The sequence below is a fragment of the Lampetra fluviatilis genome, chromosome 1 (genome assembly GCF_964198595.1).
Source record: "Lampetra fluviatilis chromosome 1, kcLamFluv1.1, whole genome shotgun sequence".
In the NCBI taxonomy this organism is placed as follows: Eukaryota; Metazoa; Chordata; class Hyperoartia; order Petromyzontiformes; family Petromyzontidae; genus Lampetra; species Lampetra fluviatilis.
Genome location: NC_136275.1, coordinates 32627754 through 32650859, shown reverse-complemented (window position 1 = coordinate 32650859; position 23106 = coordinate 32627754). Strand labels below are relative to the sequence as shown.

The following is a 23106-nucleotide window of genomic DNA, read 5'->3' as shown; positions in this document are numbered from 1 at the left end:
AACGTAAATTTCATACAGAGCGACGAACGAAAGGGCATTTATTTATGTATATTTTTTTCATTGCCCCATCATACTCCAAAACAGCTCACAATGTGGCTTTATACAAAATGAACATTACAACGACCCCACCGCCTTGTGCGCCTACCCTCCTGAAAGCCGGCAGTGTATGGCACGCACGCACGCACGCACGCACGCACGCACGCACGCTCGCTCGCTCGCCACGGCTCCCACGTCAGGTGTACTGCCTGTGCGCCTGCAGCTTCGAGCCTGGAGTGCGGAAAGCGGCGGAGGCCCTCGGGGGTGGCATCGCGGCCGTCTGACTCCGGCCGATCCGGGGGGACCCCCCGCTGCCCCCCGCACTACTCCCGCTGCCCCCGCCCTCCCCGGGAGACCCCCTCCGCTGACCCCTCTGCGTGTCGCCCCCGTAGCGACCGGCCCCTCCCAGACCCGACAGCTGCGGCGATGAAATGTTCCTGTGATGCTGCAGCAGGGTCTGGTTGGGCCGGTACGACTGATGCTGCTGCTGATGCTGTTGCTGATGCTGCTGCTGATGCTGCTGCTGCTGCTGTTGATGATGGTGCTGTTGGTGATGGTCGTAGTTTTGAGGCGACCTGTACGACTCCTGGTGGGACCGGTACTGGTCGGGGCCCCCCTGGCGCATCCCCGCGGGGAGGGAGGAGCGGTAGGAGGCGAGGGCTCCCGGCGGGGGCTCCCGGTGGGAGGTGCGATCCTTGAAGAGGGCGGCCGCCGGGGAGCTGCGGAGGCGCTGGGGCGGAGCAGGCGGCTGGCGAAAGCGCTTGCTCTGTGCGCGCAGGGACAGGGACAGGGGTGGCGGAGAGAGGGGGATAAAAGAGGCGTGAGAGCCTGCGACGGTGCCTCATTGTCGTCGTGGTCATCATCAGCAGCAGCAGCAGGCGTGGTCATTCCACTGCTGGATGAAGGCCACCCAACAGGGTGTCGCACAGTGCCGGATTATCCTGGCAGCAAGAGTAGCTACATACACGCTACGGGCCCCGCACTTTCAAGGGCCCCGCGCTAAATGCTTTGAAAGCTATTAATTACGGTTCAATGATTCTGCACTTGCTCTATTACTATAGTACTATACCGCCTTCAACTTTTATGAACGACTGTGTGTTTAAGGTTAGCGATTTGGCATATTATCTGGCTGTAATAGCAAATGAAAAAATACAATTACTTTACTATGCAAGTAAAAAATGTATGTGTTTGAATATTTATGTGTTTATTTATTTATTTAGGGCCCCTTTATAACATGATGCGACTCGCTTCATCCGGCACTGGTGTCGCCACCCACCCACATAAGCGAAGGTTAAAACACAAGTAGACACAAACAAGGCAAAAATCCCCGTGTAGCCTTAACAGGCTGTTGGGGCGATTTCTGTTTGCGAGCAGCACCTATGAAGGCCGGCACGGTGCACGACGGGGGGAGAGGCCAGCATCATGCCTGACTGACCTAACACATGCACACTCGGACACACGCATGATCAGTATGCACTTACATGCCCCACACAAGATCTCCAGATAGAGGTTGTAGATTTCAGACTTAAAAAGCCATTCCTCTCATTTTTATTGGCATTGGTATTTATAATTTATATGGACATATATGACAACAAATATTTCCTGTTTAACCTTACAGACCTGTTGGAGCAAGGGCTGTTTAGCGAGCACCTATGGAGGCTGGCACAGCACACGAGGGGGTGGGTGGCCAGCACCACGCCCAGGCATCTTTGTCCCCTAGTAGCGATGTTTACACACCGCACCAGGTACCCATTTGAGGCCGAGTCGACCTAGGGAAGGCCCAAGACCGGTTCAGATAATCGTCACTGGTATTGGCCGTGAGCGAGAATCGAACTCGGGTCGCCGGGTTCGTAGCGCAGCGCGCCAACTACTGCGCCACCGCCACCGCCCCCCCCACTAGACACTGCACCAGTACTCACAGACACGCACAGTCACGTCCACGTGCTGGAGACGTCGCTGGGAGGGATGATGGCCGGCGATCGACAGAAACGTTGGAGTGGCGGCCAAGACAAAGAACGCACCCGAGAGGACCTCCAAGGGGAGATGGAGCGGTGAAATCAGCTGAACAGATCGCTACATCAGGGCCATGGGAGACAGTGGTGGCTTGTGGAGGATTTCCATTCAGTGTCAGATTCAGCGTGGCTGATGATGACGATGATTGCTATTGATTGCAACAACAACCGCCGTTCGCCACTCAGCGGAGGTGACGTCACTGGGGCGCTTGTGCCAGTGTGCCAGGCTAGGTGCACCTCGAGTCCGCACAAATTATGACACAGTCACTTGGCAGGAGGTCACGGGAGGAGAGACCCAGGTGCCATGGGGTTTACTGACTGACACGACCGACAGATGCACCACCCGTGTTCCCCTCCCCACTGCTCCCCCCCCCATTGATGTACACAATGCACCGCAGGGGCAGCAGTGGCGTGGCTTGGCTGCGCGCGACGACGACGAATGCCTCGGCGAGCAGGTGAAGCTCTCGGGTTACGCGCTGCGCCCCCCCCCGGGACCCGACTGCGCTCGGCACCGTCGGCACCGCGCATGCCGCGGACGACGTCGCCTCGAATAGCTCGCGCGTGGCATTCCTGAAATGTCTCGGCCTCGGCAGCACAAAGGGTGGTGATGACATGATCTCATCATACCCTTTGACAATAATTATTATTTTTTGTGTCTGCATGTGTCTTTTCCCCTCCCCTGAATGATGGGCGTTGAACAGTGATTTAAACACACACACACTATTATTACTATCGTTATCGTTCACTAGAAGAGAGCGGCACTGCAGTTTCAGCATTCGGCAAGCGATCTACAATGTCAGGAATTCAAGTCATAGTAGCAGGGGGTCACCCCCTCTCACATTTTTAAGATAGAAAAGTCACGTGCACCGTACTGGTTTGCAGGAAGTTAACGCAAACTTTTTTTTCATGGCCATCATGGCCTCTGCCACAGGAACGTGGAGTGTATACCACTGGCTCGGCACTGTGCAAACGGGGTGCACGAAATATGCCTAAGCTCATGATGCACGCGTCACATTGCATGTGGGTGTTTACGTTGTGTGCCTCGGAAATCTGACAGCTATTGGATGCTAAGCAGGGTTGAGTGTGGCGAAATGGGATTCATGATAAGAGTCACGGTGAAGAGAGACGCGAGGTAGGAAGAATCCCTTTGGTATTTGGGCCCAAGGACAGGCCGACGCTCCGTAGAGCAGAGGCCAATGAGAGGCTGAACAGGCGGTGGACGAGCTGGAGATTCTGCTGAGAGCGTCATGGGGGGGGGGGGGTGGGGTCAGGCCGATGTGTGAGAGGAGTCCAAGAGCGCTTCCCCTATTGACAGGGGGAGAGGGCCATCGGACTTCCTGCTCGTCTTCGGGATGCCCGGAGACCCATTCGGCTCCTGCAACTACGGCTGCCATGGCAACTACGGCTGCCATGGCAACTATGTCGCAGCTCCAGAGACAGTGCTGCGAGACTCGAGGCTCCCAAGGTAGTTGTGCCACTGCCCTTCACCTGCACCTGAGCAGTGGGGTGTGGAACACTCGGTGTGTTGATGAGCTCATACGTAGGATGGACGACAACGACAACAACGACGACGACGACGACGACAACAGGAACATTAAAAGTGTGCCGATCGGGAAAAATGGAAGGAACGTGAAAGAGAGGAAGACCGAGCAGAGACGCGACTTGAAGGCATGGGCGGTTGGTGCCAGGAAGATGCGGCACGACTTGAGCATATTGGCACAAGACGGACGAAGGTGAAAACAAGTGACGAAATGTGCAGTGGCCACCTTTGGGCTATCTGCCGATGGGTTGTGGTGATGATGATGAGTTCTCTAGCAAAGAAAAGTAAAATTGTTGTCTCACATTGGTCTTGATTGCTATTCACGCTTGGTTTCTGAAAGCAAATAGGATGAAAGGCTCTTGGTGTCGCGTCTCCACCCTGCTCGTCCGTCAGGCCCTCGCCCAACCCGAGCAGCACATCGTTCGGCTCCGCGACGTCAAGCATGGACAGCGCGCGGAAGGGCGACCACCGTGCGTAGAGCGGCTGTTTATGGGCTGCCGCGGGACGACATCGTGGGCAACATAAGTGAAGTAGTCCTCTTCTTGGTTCTTTCGGTAAAGTCACGTAGAAGGGAAATAATTAAATAATAATAAAACAATACAATAATTCTCACGACGTTTCGGCCACAACGCAAGCAGCCGTCCTCAGGTGAAGAACAGGTCTGTCGGAAAGACAGCGTCTTATTATGTTTTATTTGTATTATTTTATTATTTCCCTTCTACGTGACTTTACTGAAAGAACCAAGAAGATGAATCACTGCAGTCACGAAAGCTTTAAATTGAAGTAGTCCTGCCTACGCCGGTGTGGTGAAATAACTTCCGCGACCCCAAAGTGGGGTCCTGTCGTACAGCTGCGCTCTGGTGAAAGGGCCGGGCATCTACACGTGTTGTGCATAGCCAGTGCCGGCCCTGGCCGATTTGGGCCCTTCAAGCAGAGGTTATTTTGCCACCTCCCCCCACCCCCCTGCATTGGTGAGATAACAGAAGAGATATAGACGTTTAACACGGAGGCTTTGGCGACCAATATCATCCACAATACAGGTTTTTGTTGGGTTAGATAACATAAATATATAAATGTGTCGTTTCGCCAGTAATTACAACTAGCTTCATCAGGCGACAGCCAGATCACAAATCTGGCTGTCGCCTGATGAACTAGTTGTAATTAGTGGCGAAACGTCGTACTCAGATTGTAAATGTTGTGGCTTGGTTCTCCAACACACCGGTGTGCTGTACTAGTGACGAATTGGTACGTTCTGTTTACACGACAACCCTTACTAGTTGGCTGTGTCGGGTGGTGGCGGGTTTTAACGACACATTTATATTTAAGCGATCTAACCCCCAAAAAAACCTCTATTATGGAAGATGTAGACGTGAGAAGGGACAAGAGGAGGAGATAGTACGACTAGAGGAATGTAGACAAAATAGAGATACAAGGGAGAGATATAGTTACACGAGAAGAAAGGTACAGACAAGATAGAGATTAATTCGATATTTTTTTTCATGTAAGGAGTCGAATTCGAGTTAATATTTGGTGCACCACTGATTTTAGTCTCGAATCCGCGGCCCCTTGAGCTGCTTGGGGCCTGAAGCCTTCACTTTGCCAATTCCGGGCGGCACCACTGCGTGTAATTGTCCACGTCACCTTTCTAATCGAGGCGTTACCAAAAGTAAAACCTGCTTTTAAAACGCCTGGTTCAGATGTTTCAGATGGCAGCACGCGTATATTTATACAGATGGTATAGGTTATAAAATGTCAATTCAAAGCCACAGGAATGGGAGGTGTGAGAACCGGGTTCCGTCGCCAGTAAATTCTGCCCGATCTTCCATGGCCCTCGCGAACCAAGCAACATCATCCCTCCTGCACACACCGCAGGTCCCGTCAAATTGGTTTGTTTTGCGTTAGTGATGAACGTCGCAGGATTAAGCGAGTCACATATTCGTGCTCACTTCCGTCACTCGCTTTTTTTTTAAATCGTCAAAATATCATTACACGTATCGCTTTAAAATATTCTCGTAAAAAAAACAACCACGCACAATAGCAAATGTCACTCCTTTGAAAACAGCTGAACACTCCACTAAGGCAGCTTGACAAAGGCTGGCCCCTGCCGTAAGGCGATCCTGTAAGTGAGCACCTATTGCCGAATACACCCGAGGATTAGTCACGCCACTCTCTCAGATTGAGTTTCAGGAGCGTCCCTCCATTGGCAACTTCGTCGCCTTTCACGAGACAACCTACAGCGATGAACGTATGCCCAGGGTCGATGAGTGCATGCGGACAGGTACGGCCCGTTTTGTCAATCTACTGCTGGATGAGGGCCTCCGCCACGCCTTGCGGGCGGTGGGAGTTATTTGACCATACTTCACCATGCCGGTCAGTGTGGGTTGTTGAAGGCGGGTAGTGTAGGTGTGGGAGCATAGAAGCAGGGGACTAAATAAAAGGTGTCTATTTTTACACTGCCCTCTGCTTCCCACTACGCAATGAATCTAATATAATTAATGAACATTTGACGGATGGTATTATGCGTGGCACGCACTTCAATGTGGTTAAGGAGTGGACGCAAATTATTATAGGCAAGAACACGATGGTTACTCTCACAGATTCTAGTTCACTTGGAAGCGAACTTTTCTAAGCAACAGATTCAAATCCCTGGTAGAGAAGCAAAATTATGAAATGTACATTACCGGCTAAAACATCGAAGACTGTAACGAGCACTCACTGAAATCGGCGGGAGAATGTTTCAGATATACAAAATAGTGGGGGGCACGCGATGTGTGACGGCCGAGAAAGCAAGTCGAAGAAAAGAAGTCTGTCAAGATGAAACATGACCACAAAACCTAGAATGCAAGGAACTCTGTAAAACAATTAAGTAAAGAATGAGGAAAGAAGCGAACCCAGGACACAAAGAGAATGCACGACAGGGTGACGTGAAGATGTCATAACAAGCAGTGGGAGCGTGAAAGCGGCAAGCACGCACTCTTAAGACAGCGAGATGGGATCAAACCACACGATGAACAACGCAACCAGCCACTCGTGTCATTGTGGAGAAGGTAATGAATGAAAAAAATGAAGTAGGCAACATGACCTCTTCACAGATCTGTCCCATCAGCCACCTTGTGCTTCTGGAAGTCCCATGATGTTAGTAATAGCGGCTCAGCCATAATCCAGTTTTTTTGGGTTAGATCGCGTAAATATAAAAATGTGTCGTTAAACCCGCCACCACCCGACACAGCCAACTAATAAGGGTTGTCGCGTAAACAGAACGTGGCCAGTTCGTCACTAGTACAGCACTAACCGGTGTGTTGGAGAGCCAAGGCACAACATTTATAATCTGAGTACGACGTTTCGACAGTAATTACAATTAGCTTCATCAGGCGACAGTTGTACTGGTAACGAATTGGCATGTTCTATCTTGATTTGAGGCTTTCGTGACTGCAGGAATCCATACTCTTTGTTTCTATCGGTAAAGTCACGCAGTTAGAAAATTCTGTTTACGTGACAACCCTCACTAGTTGGCTGTGTCGGGTGGTGGTGGGTTTAAACGACACATTTATATATTTACGCGATCTAACCCAAAAAACCTGGATCATGGATGATATTGGTCACGAAAGCCTACGTGTTGAACGGACTAATATTGGTTCAACACAAGCAAACTCTGGACCGGTTTCGACATTCAGTGCCTCATTAGCACAGTCAGGCTTGCTTGAACCAACAATGCCGGTGAACTGCCAGCTGTTGTTTAGAGGCAAGGACGCTCTCTGGGTATGGGTCATGGTTTGTCTCTCAGTAAAGGACTCGAAAAACTCGCAGCGGAATCCGATGCGGATTTTTACAGCCAATTATTTTAAATACAGTATATGTATTTGTTCCAGGTATCGATGAGGATGTTCCAGCTGTCACAGTTAAAGTAGTAGCCACTGCACCTCATGGAACGAAAAAGGACAAATGCTCTCAGACGCAGATGGAATTGTGGACATCATCGCCGAAAGTGGCACCAGCTATCACAGCTACATTGGCTGAAGCATTTATGAACGTTTACACAGATGTGAAACATCTCAATGGTCGTATGGTGCCCTCACCATTGTATCTATTCAAAAATAGGATGCAAGACTGATGTGACTGTTGCATACCTATCAGCCTCTTGGCTCAAATATATTAACTCGTCATGAAGATGGTACAGAAGTAATTTAGAGGCAAATCAAAAGCGACAACATTAATATCCACAATCTAGAAAAGGCAATTCAATATCGAATACCATTTCAATTGGGAGTTGAAGACAATGAAAAGTTAGTCGATTCTGTGGAAACTGATATATTCATCCAAGTTCTCACAAACCAAAGCCTTTATACCGTATATATAAAAATGCACATACAGTACGTAAATAAACATGTTAGAGAGACGCTGCAATTGCATGAGGAAAGTAACAAAAAACAAAAAATGCGAGGAATAAATGCTCTCATCAAGGCTACGGATGGTGAAACTTGACCGTATTCTCAAAATTGGATTGGAGAAATAAAGGCACGCAGGCCAGTGGAGAGAGTATGAAGCCACCTCATTGCAACAACCAATGGAAATCGACTTCGGTAATCTTTTGATGAACTTAACAAAGGAATGCCGCAAAGTAGGACTAAGAATAAGCACGAGCGAAACAAAAGCCACGTCAAAGAAAGTTTGACGAACAAAAGGGAATAATTGGAGGGCAGACACAATGGGAAAGCACAGCTGAGTGTGCGTTTCACACGTAGCCTTCTGCGACCAATATCCATAATAAAGGGTTTTTTTGGGGTTTGATCGCGTAAATATAAATGCGTCATTAAAGCAGCCACCACCCGACAGCCAATTCGTAAGGTTTGTCACGTAAACAGAACTTGACAATTAGTTACTACTTCACAACAGACAACGGTGTGTTGGAGAGTAAAATCCCACGACGTTTACAATTCGAGTACGATGTTTCGCTGGTGATTACAACAACCCGCTTCATCAGGCGATAGGCCAGAATTGTGAAGAAGTCTTCCTGTTTCCGTCTTAAAGGGTAGACTGGAATACAGATTGTCTGTCTGTCTGTCTGGGGCAAGCCGTGAAGGTGGACCGGGGCACAGACGCCGACGTAACGCGGCGAGCGACAGCAACAATTTGGAGTTGCTTTTTGGGGAAATTAATTTGACAATGACGAGCCTCGTAATGAAAGCTCCTAGAGAAGACGTGTTTGTTTTATTCGGTGTGTTGGCGAATGGAAACATCGACTCTGACAACCACCGCTGAGCAAACAGCTGAAAAGTGCATACTTATGCACAGAGAAATGCATGCCTGACAATGCACCAGGACAAAGGAATAGAAAATTTCGGATGAGAGAACAGATGCACATTATGGACAATCTTGTTGACTGTTAACATAAAAAAGGTCAACTGGTTTGGGCAATGCTAGCTGGCTTTGGCAATACACATCGAAGAGGAAGACCACAGTGGAGGATGGAGAGATGAGATCAGCCCATAGGCAGGATGTTGATGAAGCAGAGAGGCCTTCATCCAGCATGAAGGTGATGATGAACAGGAATCAGGAATCACCCACAGGTGGTGGGGGATATTTCCTGTTAACGTTGAGCTCAGACAAGAGTCACTGCTGCAGAGTGGTGCAACAATATTCCAGCACCCACGCATATCTATGGGTGAAGTCAACCGGAAGCACTGAGATGACGTTGTAGGTAAAGGAAGTTGACAAACAGATCTAATTAACCACGATTCCCAATCACCAACACGACCAACCCCAACCTTGCCTAGATTCCTGCCCAGATACGTTGGGCCCGTTCCCTGGGATGGTAACTAGGCCGATGTGGGTACGCAGTGTTGGTGTACGGTGCTTTTTCTGTCTTTTCTTGGATTTTCTGTTTGCACATAGTCACTTTAAGATGTTTTCTTGTTCATGTTTTTGTTTGTTTGTTTGTTGCGGTTGCACCCGATTCAAGAGCCGAATGGCTCACAGGGCTATACCTAATAAATGAAACTTGAAAATGAAACTTGAAACTAGAGAAATCAGTGAGCGGTGTGGGGGGGCCCATGCCCGCTGCCTCGCTTACTCTTCAACCCATGGATTAGTGGCTGCCATTACGCGATTGTAACTACAGCGTCGCATTTGATGCCCATTTTCCCCTTGCGTTGCACGGCACAATTATTCAACGCCCTGCACCATAATGGAGCGTGCATGCAATTGTTATTATTACGGGAGGGCAACCGTAAATATTTGTTTTAGCCAGCTGCAATTAAAGTTGCATGTGCAGAGAAAGAAAAAAAAGAGAGAGAAAATGCCGCTTGATGACTTAAATGAAAAGGGTCCGCACAGTGAAATGAATAAGGGCACTCGAGATGGGGCCAGGGATGGAGAGAGCCGACAGCCGAGCCTAAAGCTGCCGCTGAGGAAAGGACGAAAGAAGATGCATGCTCACCCCGTTGTTTTTTAACGTCACCGCACACCAATTACTCTTGGACAGATAGCCGTGCGTGCATCCTGCAGGCCACGTAAGGTATGCCGACGCATCGATTCATCGTCCAACATTAATTTCTAAGCATTCGGGGCGCATGCATCGATTCAGCGGGATAAGAATCGGTGTAATTTTAGTTGTCGATTCGTACACGTTGCATGCAGTGGGTTTCATGTGGTCCCCACAGCCGCAATTGGCTACTACATTCATCACTGTGTTTTAAAGACAACGAATCGATGTACTCACGGGTCTGGTGGTAGAAATGTGATGATACAACCTCCTCACGAGTTGATTGCTTAGCACGGTTCTGGGTCTGCTCAACACTACAAGAATTGCTTGCATTTGTCTCAATTTTTCGCCATCTCATTTGTATTGTTTTTAAGCTCACCAGTCTTGTTTGCACAGTTTTTTTTATTTACTTCAGTTGGCATAAATGTAAGGTTAGCATCAAATGTGCATGTCGCGAGAGCCAGAGTCGATTTTAATTTACGAATCAATTCATCGTTACGTGCACAGCCAAAACCCATTTTTGTGTTTGAGACAAACATTGAGCAAAAATAACAATACCCTTTTCCCGGCTCGTGGGCGGCAGTGTCACAGTGATTGGCACACAGCGCTACAACCTCACAAAAGCAGGTTTGAATCTGATGATGGCAACATGTCTAGCACGAGTTAGGTCACGACTATTTGCATCTTCACACATTTCGTACCAGTTATGGCTCTGACAATTGATAGCTCGACGAAGTGCCTTATCAGGTGGAAATGTATAGCGGACAAATACTTTAAACGCGTGATGTTGATTCTAAATGTGGAGGGGAAAACTGGAGGACCTGGAGAAAAATCCACGCAACCACGGGGAGAGACACGCAAACTTCAAATAAGCAGGCGCCAGGCTTGGGATGGAACCCACGACCTCCTGCATACCAAGCGAGGAGGACAATAATCACACGAACAACAACAACAACCGGATGTGTCGTCACACTCACCCCAGCATCATCTCCCGCCTCCATATAGTCTTGGGTTGTCGAAAAGTCGAGCGGCGACGGAGACGCAGGCTCTTCCGTGGAATGCGAGCGCTGCATCCCACCCGCGAGGCCCGCTTTGTCGTCCAGAGGTCCCTCGAACGCCGAGAAGATTCGTCCGTCATCACCGCCACGGCCACGTCCGCCTCCGCCGAACGACTGAGACCGATTGACTGCAGGTGTGGGAACCCACGCCGCCACCGCGGTCATCCCAGTTAAGGGCAGTCCCTCCTGCGCATCCTCGTACTCGTACCCGACACTCTCGTCATCCTCAGCATCCTCTTCCCCCTCGTCATCGTCATCTTCATCGTCGTCATCGTCGTCGTCATCGTCGTCGTCATCATCATCCTCACTGTTGCCTGGTTGCTGCTGCTGCGGTGGCTGCGGTGGCTGCTGCTGCTGTTGCTGCTGCTGCTGCTGAACAATATAATCGCTGTTCCGTCGTTGTAGCTGTTGTTGTTTCAGCACGTTACTGCCCACGCCATCAGGCAAGTCCGTCTCGGCGACCGCCACGCAGTCGTTCATCGAGCTCCTCCGCGCCGCGGCCGCCACCTCTTGTGCCGCGGCGGCGGTGGCGGCGTTTTGCGAGGCCGCGTTCTCCGCGCACTGCGGCCCGTTGCTCGGCCGCTCGCGGTAAATGACGCGGATGACGCGCTCGCGGGGAGCGCTCGCTTGCTTGGCGCCGTCCGCGGCGTCGGAGTCGGCCCTGTCCTCGCCTTCGCCCACCTCCCCCTTCACGTCCCACTGCTCGACGCGGTCCAACCGCTCGCGGTACTTTTGCTGCGCTCCGCCGGCGGCGACGGCGGCTCCGGCGGCCGCGGCGGCGGCGACGGCGGCGGCGGAGTCCACGGCGTCGACGCCGGCGACGCCGTTCTCGGCAGCGACCCCGGCCGCTGCGGGCCCGCGTCCGAGCACCAGGGCGTACTTGGGGTTGAGCATCCGGCGGGAGGCGGCGGCGTTCACCGCCACGGCCGGTTTCGAGGGGCTCGGCTCGGGGTCCTGCCCGGCGTTGGGGTCGTCGGGAAGCTTCAGGGACTCGGTGCGGACCGGCTTGCTGGCGGCGTAGAGCTCGCGGAACTCCGTGTCGAACGTGTCCACGATCTGCCCCGTGAGCACCGTGATGATGTTGCGGTCGAGACGGGACGCCGACCACGTGAAGCTTGGGGAGACGTCGATGGGGAGAGACATCGGCAGAAGGATGAGCGGAGACGGATAGGGAGGGAGTCATGGACTAATCATCTTCATTGATAATTATTATTGTTACTACACAACGAACAAATGCCAGGACATGCAATATCCCAATGGAGAATGTACAGCTTTCCCAGCAGATCAGCTGCTTCAACACGAGGAACAATCCTCTTAATAATTTTGTTTATGTCATTGTGGGATGCTTTGATGTTGTCTGACGGTTGAGTCGCCCTTGAAAACGAGATTCTTAGCTCAATGGGCTTTACTCGGGGGGGGGGGGGGAAATACACTTCTGATTCTGAGGTGGCAACCCTCACCGCTGTGACAAGAGGCTGTGAGGTGAACGTGGAGGTTGCTCACCTGTAGGAGCCAGCGATGGCTTTGTCCCCGTCGATGATCATGAACTTGTGCCCAAGGACACCGTTGATGACATTTCCGTTGCGCGTGCTGAAGGAAGCCCCACACGCACTGCGAATGCGCATTTTCTGCAACGGCACCGTACGTACACCACGCACGTCGTTACGTACTGCCAGAGAAATTCAAAGCGATTTGTAAGGACCGCCGACAGTCGCAAAACGAATTCGGGAACGCGCAAATCCAATCCTACGTGAGTGTACTGCACAGGACAGGATTCAACTGCGACTAATGACTCGCGGGGTTTTCTGCTCAGACGGTAACCGCATTGCGCGAGCTTTCAGACGCACTTCTGCGGCCATCTGGAAGGCTCTTCCTTCCGATATCAGGAAGCCACAGGAGCTATGCACTTTTAATCATCTCGAATGACACACGCATTTCTTTAGAACTGCTTTTTGTGTTTAGTTTGTTGTCCTTCCCCCGCACCTTCGATTCGCACGGCCGGCGATGTGCAGTGCGAAAGAAGTTCAACATACAGACATTAAGACAAGCGCGTATGACAATAAACACTCAGCGCCTTCGTTAATAACACTGCGGCGTTACAAATAAGAAGTGGATATAGAGAGGCCGGAGAGGCAGACTAGCCAAGTGCTGCATAGAAGGCCCATTGCCTGAAGCGGTCACCCATTTTCCACCCTATAGAACAGTCTGCAATCAGCAGCTTTCCTCCTCTTTCCTCCCGATGATGATCGCTTGTGATGCGATTGAAACGTCTTAGTTTTTTGTTATTTTATTTGAACCTATCTACGTGAAAAAAAATAATTTGGAGCTTTCGTGACTGCAGGAATTACTCTTTGGTTCTTTCGGTAAAGTCACGTATAAAGAGAAAATAATAAATTAAATACTAGCATACGACGTTTCGATTGCAACACAAGCAATCATCATCAGGTATAAATGAAATAGAAACACAAATCTAGTATACTTAGAAATGTAATGTAATACAACAGACAGTCGGATAACATAACAGTCAACACCCTACCTGGTTGATTACGTTCTTCCTGACTTTAACGAAAGACCCAAAGAGTATGAATTTCTGCAGTCACGAAAGCTTTAAGTCAAGATTACGGTCACCCATTATGTAGTTTTCTTCGTAAGGCCACAGTGTTGATAACACGAAGCATGTTGCGCTTTTTGTTTTGCCATTCTTCTCCGTGCATCGCTGCCAATGCAGTAGCATTGGCAAATAATTTGTTTCATTTGGATAACACGATGTCAGCATCGCTTTGCATGCTATTCGGGTTATTTTTTACTTCGTGGGTTCGATTTCCATTTTTTTTGTTTGCAATTCCTTAAAAACACGATTTCACAAAACATGCGGGCCACAGTACGTGTGCCCACATGATCTTGAGGACACACTGTATCGTGTAGTACAGACACACTCAGATTGTATTTGGAAGCCACTGGAGCTATGGACTTCTAAATCCAGATTGAAAACTAATTTATTTAGAACTGCTTTTCATATTTAGTTTGTTGTCCAGTTGGCTACGTACGGCGCGAAGGAACTTCAACATACAAACGTACACTAACCTGTGGCCTTATTGGGATGTGGAAACATCTCCATGCCTGTCAACCCCTTATCAGCGCCGACATTATTACGGACCAATTCAGATCTTATTGGTCACGCCCTTATAAATTTTAACGTTCATCCTATAAAGTCCCATCACAAGGGAGAAACACAAACGAATAGACAAAAACATATTTTTATGACCATATTGAAACGGCCGTACGCCGTGTGGACCTGAAAACTCAATTACAAGAATACGGTTAAACCGTATGGGTTGACAGGTATGGGTTGACAGGTATGGCATACATCAAATTATAAATGTTGTGGATTTACTCTCCAACACGCCGGTGGGCTGAAGTAGTAACTAATTGGCGTGTTGTTTACGTGACAAATCCCTTACTAATTGGCTGTGTCTCGTGGTTGAAGGTTACGACACATTTACACTTACGCGATCTCACCCGAAAACCTTCATTATGAAGGTAAGACATACGTCCACGAACCTGTGGCCTTATTGGGATGTGGAAACATCTCACCACCTCTCCGTTACATTTTGATAGCTTCAGACGAGAGACATGTGACCCCTTCCGCCTGATTCCCAGCCGTTTCATTGCCTGCTGCTAGGCTCGGCATACATTTTCCACATCAGCAATTAGATTCATCGTCGCGATTCGAGTTGAATTCAATTCGAGAATCAATTCGTATTTGTTCGTGCTATTTCTCGATTTGTTGTCTTCATTGTACAGGGTTGTTCAGAGTATTTGTCCAAATTAAGGGTAGGGCCACCTTCTCCTTACTGAAGGCCATTATGGTGAAGTATGGTCAAACAACCCCCACATGAATAATGCACCGTGAGGAGGTGTTCATCCAGCGGTGTACATTATTATAATTCTCAGATGCCACTGATGTGTGGTTTCCATGCAAAAAAAGAACACATTTTTGAGGTTCACTCCAAGTTTTGCTAGAGATAATCGTGATCAAAACGTGGCTTCGATTCGGGCAGGGTGCCCAGGTGCGCTGGAGGCAAAATCGGAGGGAAATTGTTTTTGACGAACCCTGTTTACGTTTTCTCTAGCTGCGAGTGATCTCATGATTCGTGCTACTTGCTGCGTTTTTACAAACCAGTCTGATCAGATTTAATTCTTTGTTTTGTATGAAGAACAAAAAAGCTTAACCTATTTGCCAACATTTTGATAAATGTGCAACGCGCTTTTTTTTCTTTATATAATAGCAACCCACACGTCCTTTTGACATGACGTTCCGTCTGTCCTCTGAGCCAACCAGCAAAACATTGTATCTGATATGGAGCCGCTGTCTCTGTGCTTCCAGTGTTCAGAGGCCTGCTTAAGGCGCCGCTCCGGCTGGAGCACGCATACCACACACATGTCGGTGATGTGTGCGTCTTCTTCGAACGCTGGGGAGCCGGAAAAGCCCCTCTCTGTACCAGCGTGGACGGCACCCTCGTGTTCACCTTCTGAAGCGCTCGCTCGTCAACTGTGGCGTGCGCGATGACCACCACCACCACCACGTGACTTTTCTTTTGTGTTTTGCGTGGTGCATTTAGCACCACAGCGCGTGGATTTGTAGCGTTTGCTTTATTTGTGTTGCTGGTAACTTTGTGTGTTTCATATCGGAATCACCTCCAGTGCTGTTGCTGCTGGCGGCAATAAAAGTTGTTGAAAAGTCAAAAGTCTCTCTCTCTCCACCTGTCTCGATCCTTCACTCTATTGCGTGTCTGAATTTATTATTTTCGATTTCTCACTTTGTCTCTGTTTCTATCTGCTCCTCCTGTACCGTGCTGCCGATGGATTTCATGAAATGTGCGTCTGTGCAAGATTCTGCTCCGATAGGAATGAGTTAATAATGGAGCAAAATGCGGCCTCGTTGGTTCGACCGTGAGAAGATTACCAGTAGAATGAACTCAGCTGGTCAACTCTTCGGCACTTTCAAAGATCAACATTTTTTAAAATGAAAAAGCACTGGGTTAATCAATTTTCAAGTTGACAACAATGCACTTTTTGTTTACTAAACGTACAGTAGACTCGTTATTCAAAACAAACAGAAGTATGCATGTTGATCTTCTTTCGAACCGTGCTAATCTGAAGTGACCTGGAAGAGACAGCAGATTCTTTCGCTGATACGTGGACAATAGTTAATAGCCACTAATCCAAATACAGGATGGAAGCCTGCCAATGCCATGCCAGTCATGGGCATTATTTGACCAAACTTGACCAAGCTAGTTAGAAAAGGTTCATGAAGGAGGAGCCCAGGATATCATTCACGACCGATGAAGCGTAGCCAGAAATCAAACTCAGATCTCTTGCGTTGAGAGTGTGGTATGGATTATCTGGAGGTATTTTCGCGTACAACCACAGATGCTGTCATGCGAGCTGTCAGTAGTGCCTCCACATATTGCCAAAGATACAGGGGCTCATTATGACCAGATATTTTAATGTAACCGTGCAAGAGTTATGAAAGGAGATACGGGGTGCGGCTTCTATCGTGTCGTACGATCGGCCTCTTACGAGTCCTCTCTGCCTCCTCCATGCTCGAACAAGAAATATGGCGAAATGCATATCCCTTTGGTGGCCGGAGCATATGGTGGCAATTCTGCATTCTCAAGACTGGATCAGTAAATCCACGTAAAAATCACTGTTAACTTCCAACGGTGGAACTTGTTTTACAGACCCCAGAGGCATAATGATGATGATAGCTTTGGTGAAGATGATGATTATGATGGTGATGATGATTGTAATGATACAAATTTTTCGTGTGATAATAATATATTACATTCATTAGAAATAATACGTTTTTTTTTATATACATCGGGGAATCTTAGAGTGATGATGGCAGTGAGGCTCATGATGACGTAAATCATGGTGATGATGATTGTAATGATACAAATTTTTTAGTGATAATAATATATTACATTCATTAGAAATAATACGTTTTTTTTAATATACATCGGGGAATCTTAGAGTGATGATGGCAGTGAGGCTCATGATGACGTAAATCATGGTGATGATGATGCTGATGGTGAAGGACCGAGTCAATCCTCGACCGGGATCTGAACCTGCAACGTCTAACTTGTGAGTGGAGCATTTTAACCACAGCGCCGCTAACTCATCGCTTGAAATAATTACCAGAAAAGCGTTGCAATCCAGACGATGGATTCATTAAGCAATTAGCCCCATGTGTAATGGGCGGGGTGTACATTTAAATGTTAATCCGACCAACGGTTGCTTTGACATCCTTCCCTCCACCGATTTGACCCAAATAACTGACATAAATTTTTGTGCTCCCTTTCATTATCCAAGAATTTATACATTTTTAAAGGAATATAATATCTCTTTGAGATTATATTGCGAGTGTGCCAATGGAATCATGTCATGACACACGAAAATAACATATTCAGAACTCTGCTTTGCTAACAAGTGCATTCCGTCAAATAATGGTCCAGGAAGATGATGTTGCGGAACTACTTCTGAAGTCACTTCACCCAGCCTTTTTTTTTATCTGCATCCGTGGCTCACCATTTATATGCCTTGCAAAGAATGTTTGATGCCAATCAAACTATTTTTTTTATAAACTCAAAGCAACAATTTTCCAATTTGTAAAAAAAAAAACTAATTTAATCTAATTGCTTTTTCGTGGTGATTTCAGAACCCAGTTTGCATCACAGGTAGGAGGGAGCCCAATTTTGAAGCCAAGATGTCAATGGTACGGGCTGAACTCTCTGACCCCGAAGGCGATTTGGTCTGGACATGTTCCACGCCTTTTCAATTTCCACAAATTGATGAGGACTGCAAATACATAGGAAGAAGTATGACTTGAACGTTTTGATTTTGTTCGGGAAAGCCTCGCCGAGTCTCAAGATACATTTTCAGGAGAGTTCTGCTTGGGTTGCTTGGGCAATTCTGAAACAGTTTCCATCTTCTGTCTGATCCACCAACCCTGCCTTACAAGCCACGGGGTAGGGGTGAAACGATTCACCCCCTCTTCATGGTGATTCAATACATCATCACAGTTTGGCTTCAAGAAGTGATTCTATCTTGATTTGAAGCTTTCGTGACTGCAGGAATCCATACTCTTTGGTTCTTTCGGTAAAGTCACGTAGGTAGATATAAAATAAAACGTCGTGATTTGTTTTATTTTAATTTATTTCTAACTACGTGACTTTACCAAAAGAGCCAAAGAGTAAGCGATTCTATTTTCGTTCACGTTGTGGTAAAAAGTAGCAGCCTCTAGCGGCTACCAGGGTCACACGAACACATTGCAGAGAACCCACACAAAGAACGACGTTGATTCTTACATATGCAATTTGACGCGTTAAATTGCGAGCTTAAAAAAAGCGCTACCAGTCGAAGCATCGTTACATTTCTAATGACAGGCACTCATTACAGCCACTACATCTAGGAGAGTGCTTTAATTGTCAGTGAGCAGTGTACCACCTGGGAGTTGAGGAAGCTTCCGGCAAGTGTTAGTGAAACGTCAGACATCGCACCGAACAACAGGTGGGCACGACCTGTACGGCACAACTGCTAAAGCCGACACAGTCTGGACATGATAATCATGATTCTAGTTTTACAATATAGGCAGCGTGAGCCACTCAGCCAACGCCACGATTGGGGCGCATGCTATACGGCAAATTCGTACACCTGGCAGACACAGAAAAACCTTAGCAACAACCTCCGTTCACCACAAAGTGGCGATGGCATCATTGCAACGCCCGTGCCAATTCTGGTATACGTCATGTGCAGCTATGAAAGCTTACTGGCAGGAGGTCACGGGACAGGCCCGTAAGTCACGAGTGAGCAGTTCAAACCCGGGGTCTCAATCAATGGCTCAGTGTTTCGACATAACCATTACGAATCTTCCAAAAGACATTCGCCGCCATAGACCGAACCCAGAATCTCAAGAGGTGTTGGCTCGCAGTCGGCCATTATGATCCTTCCAAAAGAAGCCCAGCTCCAGAAATTTAACCCAAGTGCTCAAAAGTGCTGTGGCAATGCTTTGAAATGGCCATTGTGAACCTTTAAAGACCACTTGGATCCAAATGCTCAAACCCAAGCATTTTAAAAATGCTGGCTCGAGAGTCAGATGCTGGCTCGCAGGACATAGCCATTATGAGCCATCCAAGACATATACCGCTCTTCTGAGTAAAAATACTTTACTATATAAAAAGTAGCAATCTGACACTCGATTGCTGGATGAATGGCTCACCATGCTGCGTTAGTCATCGGGGGTTGTTTGACCACACTTCGCCACACTCGAGGGTGCAGATTCGTAAACGGGAGACCCATGGCTGGTTAAGATGTCACTCGCCGTGGATGTCTTAGCCATGGCCGGGAATCAAATTCTGTGCACGAGTACGTGTACATGCGGCTCTATTCATGTCTCTTTGCACCTCCGATTAGCACGTTTGGCTACATACGGTGCGAAAGAAGTTCAATATACATACATGCGTACGTGTCTATTTCTGAATGTCTGCGTTAGAGTCTCTGCGCGGTGTGTAACAACACACGCCTGTGTATCTCTGCACTCTGTGCCCGTGTAACCGTTCACGTGTGCCTATCTTCACAATATGAATAAATGAATCTTCACAATCAATCAACAGCCTACCCGAAAACCACACGCTGCTTATGCAATGCCCGTCAATGCTGGTGGCTTTAGAGAAGGTGGACGCATGCACACGAAACCACAATTCCTGCGTCGGCGCTTAGACCGCATTACCATTAAGCGATTATACATTTAAACACGCTGGGCAGTCTGACGAAATCCACTGTTTTCTGTGTGTGCATGCACGTATGTACGTGTACAATGAGTGGTGGTAAAGTGGTTTGCGCACTGCTCTATGAACTCGACGGCTGGAGCTCGATTCTAAAGTAACCTCTTATTCAGGAGGCAGTAATTTCCCAACCGCCCACGTTCAGAGCAACGATCATCACAAGGTGGTAAAAACAACAGTTTTAAAGCTGGAATTTAGAGCTGGAATTTTGCCAAGTTAAGCATAAAGCCATATCTTTTGCGTGGAGTAATTGGTGACTGAGCTGAGAGCATAACTCTAGTATTACTTTAAAGTTCAACAAGGTCCCTGAAAACAATGATGTTAAATTGTGTAAAGCAAACACCTTCAAAAGCCTTACGGAGCTATTCTAACTAGTAAATTTTCTACCTTAATCACTCACGTCATTGTAACTCTTGGCATATTTTGTCAAAATCATGTTAGAGGATAATAGTGTGCAATGGATGTCTCAGTTCCGCACCCACCAAAGCCCACGCTGGCTTAAACATTTTTTTGGAGCTAATTTTGCCTTCTACTTTTGCCTTTCGACCATTAACAGATTAACTATTTTGTCTGTACTGAACAGCACGTTAAAATATATTGGGTATCACAATGCCGCGATCTCTATACCGCACACTCAGAGGGAGTTAAAATTGTGAAGAGATGTGAAAGGGATTATTTTCATTTGGTGCCCCATTACCTCTTATGCAATGAATCAAAACCCGGAAAGTAAGAAATTAAGTGCAAGAACAACTGCAAAGTGCACGAAGACAGATGCATGCTTAGCTTCGCCCTGACACGCAGAGAAGAACACAAAGATCAGAGAATGCTTGCAAATCAGACATTTTATTGACTGTTAATGAACGTATAGCACGCGATATTTTCCAGGATGCATCGTGGCTAGAAGAGATGGTGTCTGATGAGTGAGACAGATGATGGAATGGCAGCCAAAGGGGTGAACACGCCCGAATGTACAACCTCCATGGAGATGGAGCGATGCGAACAGTTCATGGGTAGGAGAGAGAGAGGTTAATGCATTGCGTGACTGTGAGGAATAGGGATGGCATTGGGGAGGCTTTAAACCAGCAGCTTACTCGATACGGATCTCTACTGATCTATACTGAAACAAGGCTGACCAATACACAAGACTGGCCTATACAGAGCAAGGCCGTTCTCCAGACTGAACCGCAAGAAAGTCAACGATGGATTGTGAAAGTGGAAATTAGGCTCATTAGTTGTGACTGATTTTCTTGGCATGGCAAAATGAGCCGGATACATTTTTCGCCAAACCCACGAGCAGCTGAATTGCAGCACACACTCACAGAGGGAGGAACATTAGGCCACACGAATTGTGCGTGCGCCCATGCTCGGACAAGTTTTGGGCAGGCAAACGGAGTCAATAAACGCATCAAGGTGTCTGCCTCCCTGCCCAAGCCAACAGGTGTGCGGTGCCTCACTTCCATTGGTGGCCCTGATCCAGCGTGGAATATTCCACATTCACAGGGAAAGGCTCAAAGTCCGTGGCACCATTTTTCAGAATCACACTTCTTCGAATTCAAACACATCTGGTTGATGTTACCCGAGATGTCTGCAGCCCCCTTGTCGACTAATGGCTGAACGAGGGTCTCCCCACGTCTTGTCAGTCGTGGAGTTATTGACCGTGCTTCACTACGATTCCCCGCGCGGGAACAGTGGAGGCGAGAAGCACAGATGCCAGAGCGTAGAAGTGTCGTACAACATTGAATGTACGTAGCGGCCGTCTCTGACGACCGGTTTGTGAAGTGGTCACCCTTTCAAGCACAATCCGGGTTCAAAGCCTAATCAGCTTTTGAGATCTGACGAGAGGTGCATTCCAGGTGGATTGTTCATAGGCATCGATACAGTGGGACTGAGATATAACTAAAAACTCAACACATTAATCAATTAACACTGTGGCCTGAAAAGTAAAAGTAAATAATCGGCGATATGTTATGCTGCATGAATGTATAGAGGTCCATTCACCACTGCTGTGAATAAATAACTCAACTCATATCTTTACGTGTTCACTGGTTTCACGGTCTGCTGCTCCTCAATCGCTGTGGGTCAGAGGCTCCGTGCCCACGTGACGGCAAGTGTCAGAGGCCATAAGAGGAGGGATGCCGCATTCAGTCCTCACAATCATTCTCAGCGTTACTCTTTGGTTCTTTCGGTAAAGTCGCGTAGAAAGAGAAAATAATTATTTAAATAATTGCATACTCTCAGCGTTTTTCGCGAACTGCGCCAAGACCCCGACGGCCAGAGTTCGTATGTTTTGCATTTTTATGTTTTTGTTTTATGCGGGCTACCCCTTCCCCTCCTCCACCCCCCCACCGATTTTTCACCGGATAACCGATAGCTGGCAGTACATTCATAACCCATGATTCTTTCCCAATGCGCCAAAGTGAGTTTAACGAATAGCCCGAGCAGCTTTTAATACACATTTATCAAAAGTATCGTCATGGAGAATATAAGCATCGAAATAAGCACACAAGTCTCCCCATTCTCATGGTCCATCTCTTCACACATTTCTCAGTGTTCACATTCTCCACGGCGCAAATTAATATTTTGTGCTATGTATTATACAGTTTCGTGTTCAGCTCGGACCCATATATAACAGAGAAGGCCCTAGCCTAGAACATCTGGCAGTTCACACCAGCCTGACTCTGCTGATGAGGCACTGGAGGCTAAAACCGGTGCGGAATTTGCTCGGTTGAACTAATGAGGCTGAAACGACGCAACCCGCAAGAAAGCCGTGTGGCTGATGAGGTGTAAGCGTATGGTATTTATTTTTTTCGCCACCGAACAGTTTGGCTGAGCGTAGGCAGGACGTGGGGCATGCTGCGAAGGAAATCACGTGGCCTGATGCCACCCTCCCGTGGCCTCACCTGCGATGGAAGACAAAGAGGGCAAAACCTCCGCCTCCCCCAGCCCGACAGAAAAAAACCATCCAGGGCCACGTTTGTTTTGTTTCGCTGGTTGTGTTTGCTCCGTTTCAGAAACCGCCAAACGGCACGCCACGACGCCTCACCCCCCGTGGGAAAGGGAGGCGCGATATCTCACGATTTTAAAAACATCGCTCGGGAATTCGTTGACGTCACGCGGTTAACAACAACAAAAA

The 23106-nt window shown here is 47.9% G+C and overlaps 1 protein-coding gene across 1 annotated transcript in view; it reads right to left on the bottom strand.

Annotated features, from left to right (window-relative positions):
• Positions 1–232: 232 nt before the first annotated feature.
• LOC144942727 (uncharacterized) overlaps positions 233–23106 on the bottom strand; it is a 37588-nt gene continuing 14714 nt past the window's right edge. Inside the window, exons 3-6 of the mRNA XM_078870016.1 lie at positions 12631–12755; positions 11914–12241; positions 11047–11862; positions 233–802 (exon numbers count right to left, since the gene is read on the bottom strand). Coding sequence (XP_078726142.1) covers positions 233–802; positions 11047–11862; positions 11914–12241; positions 12631–12755 — 1839 coding nt within the window. The remainder of the gene's footprint in view (positions 803–11046; positions 11863–11913; positions 12242–12630; positions 12756–23106) is intronic.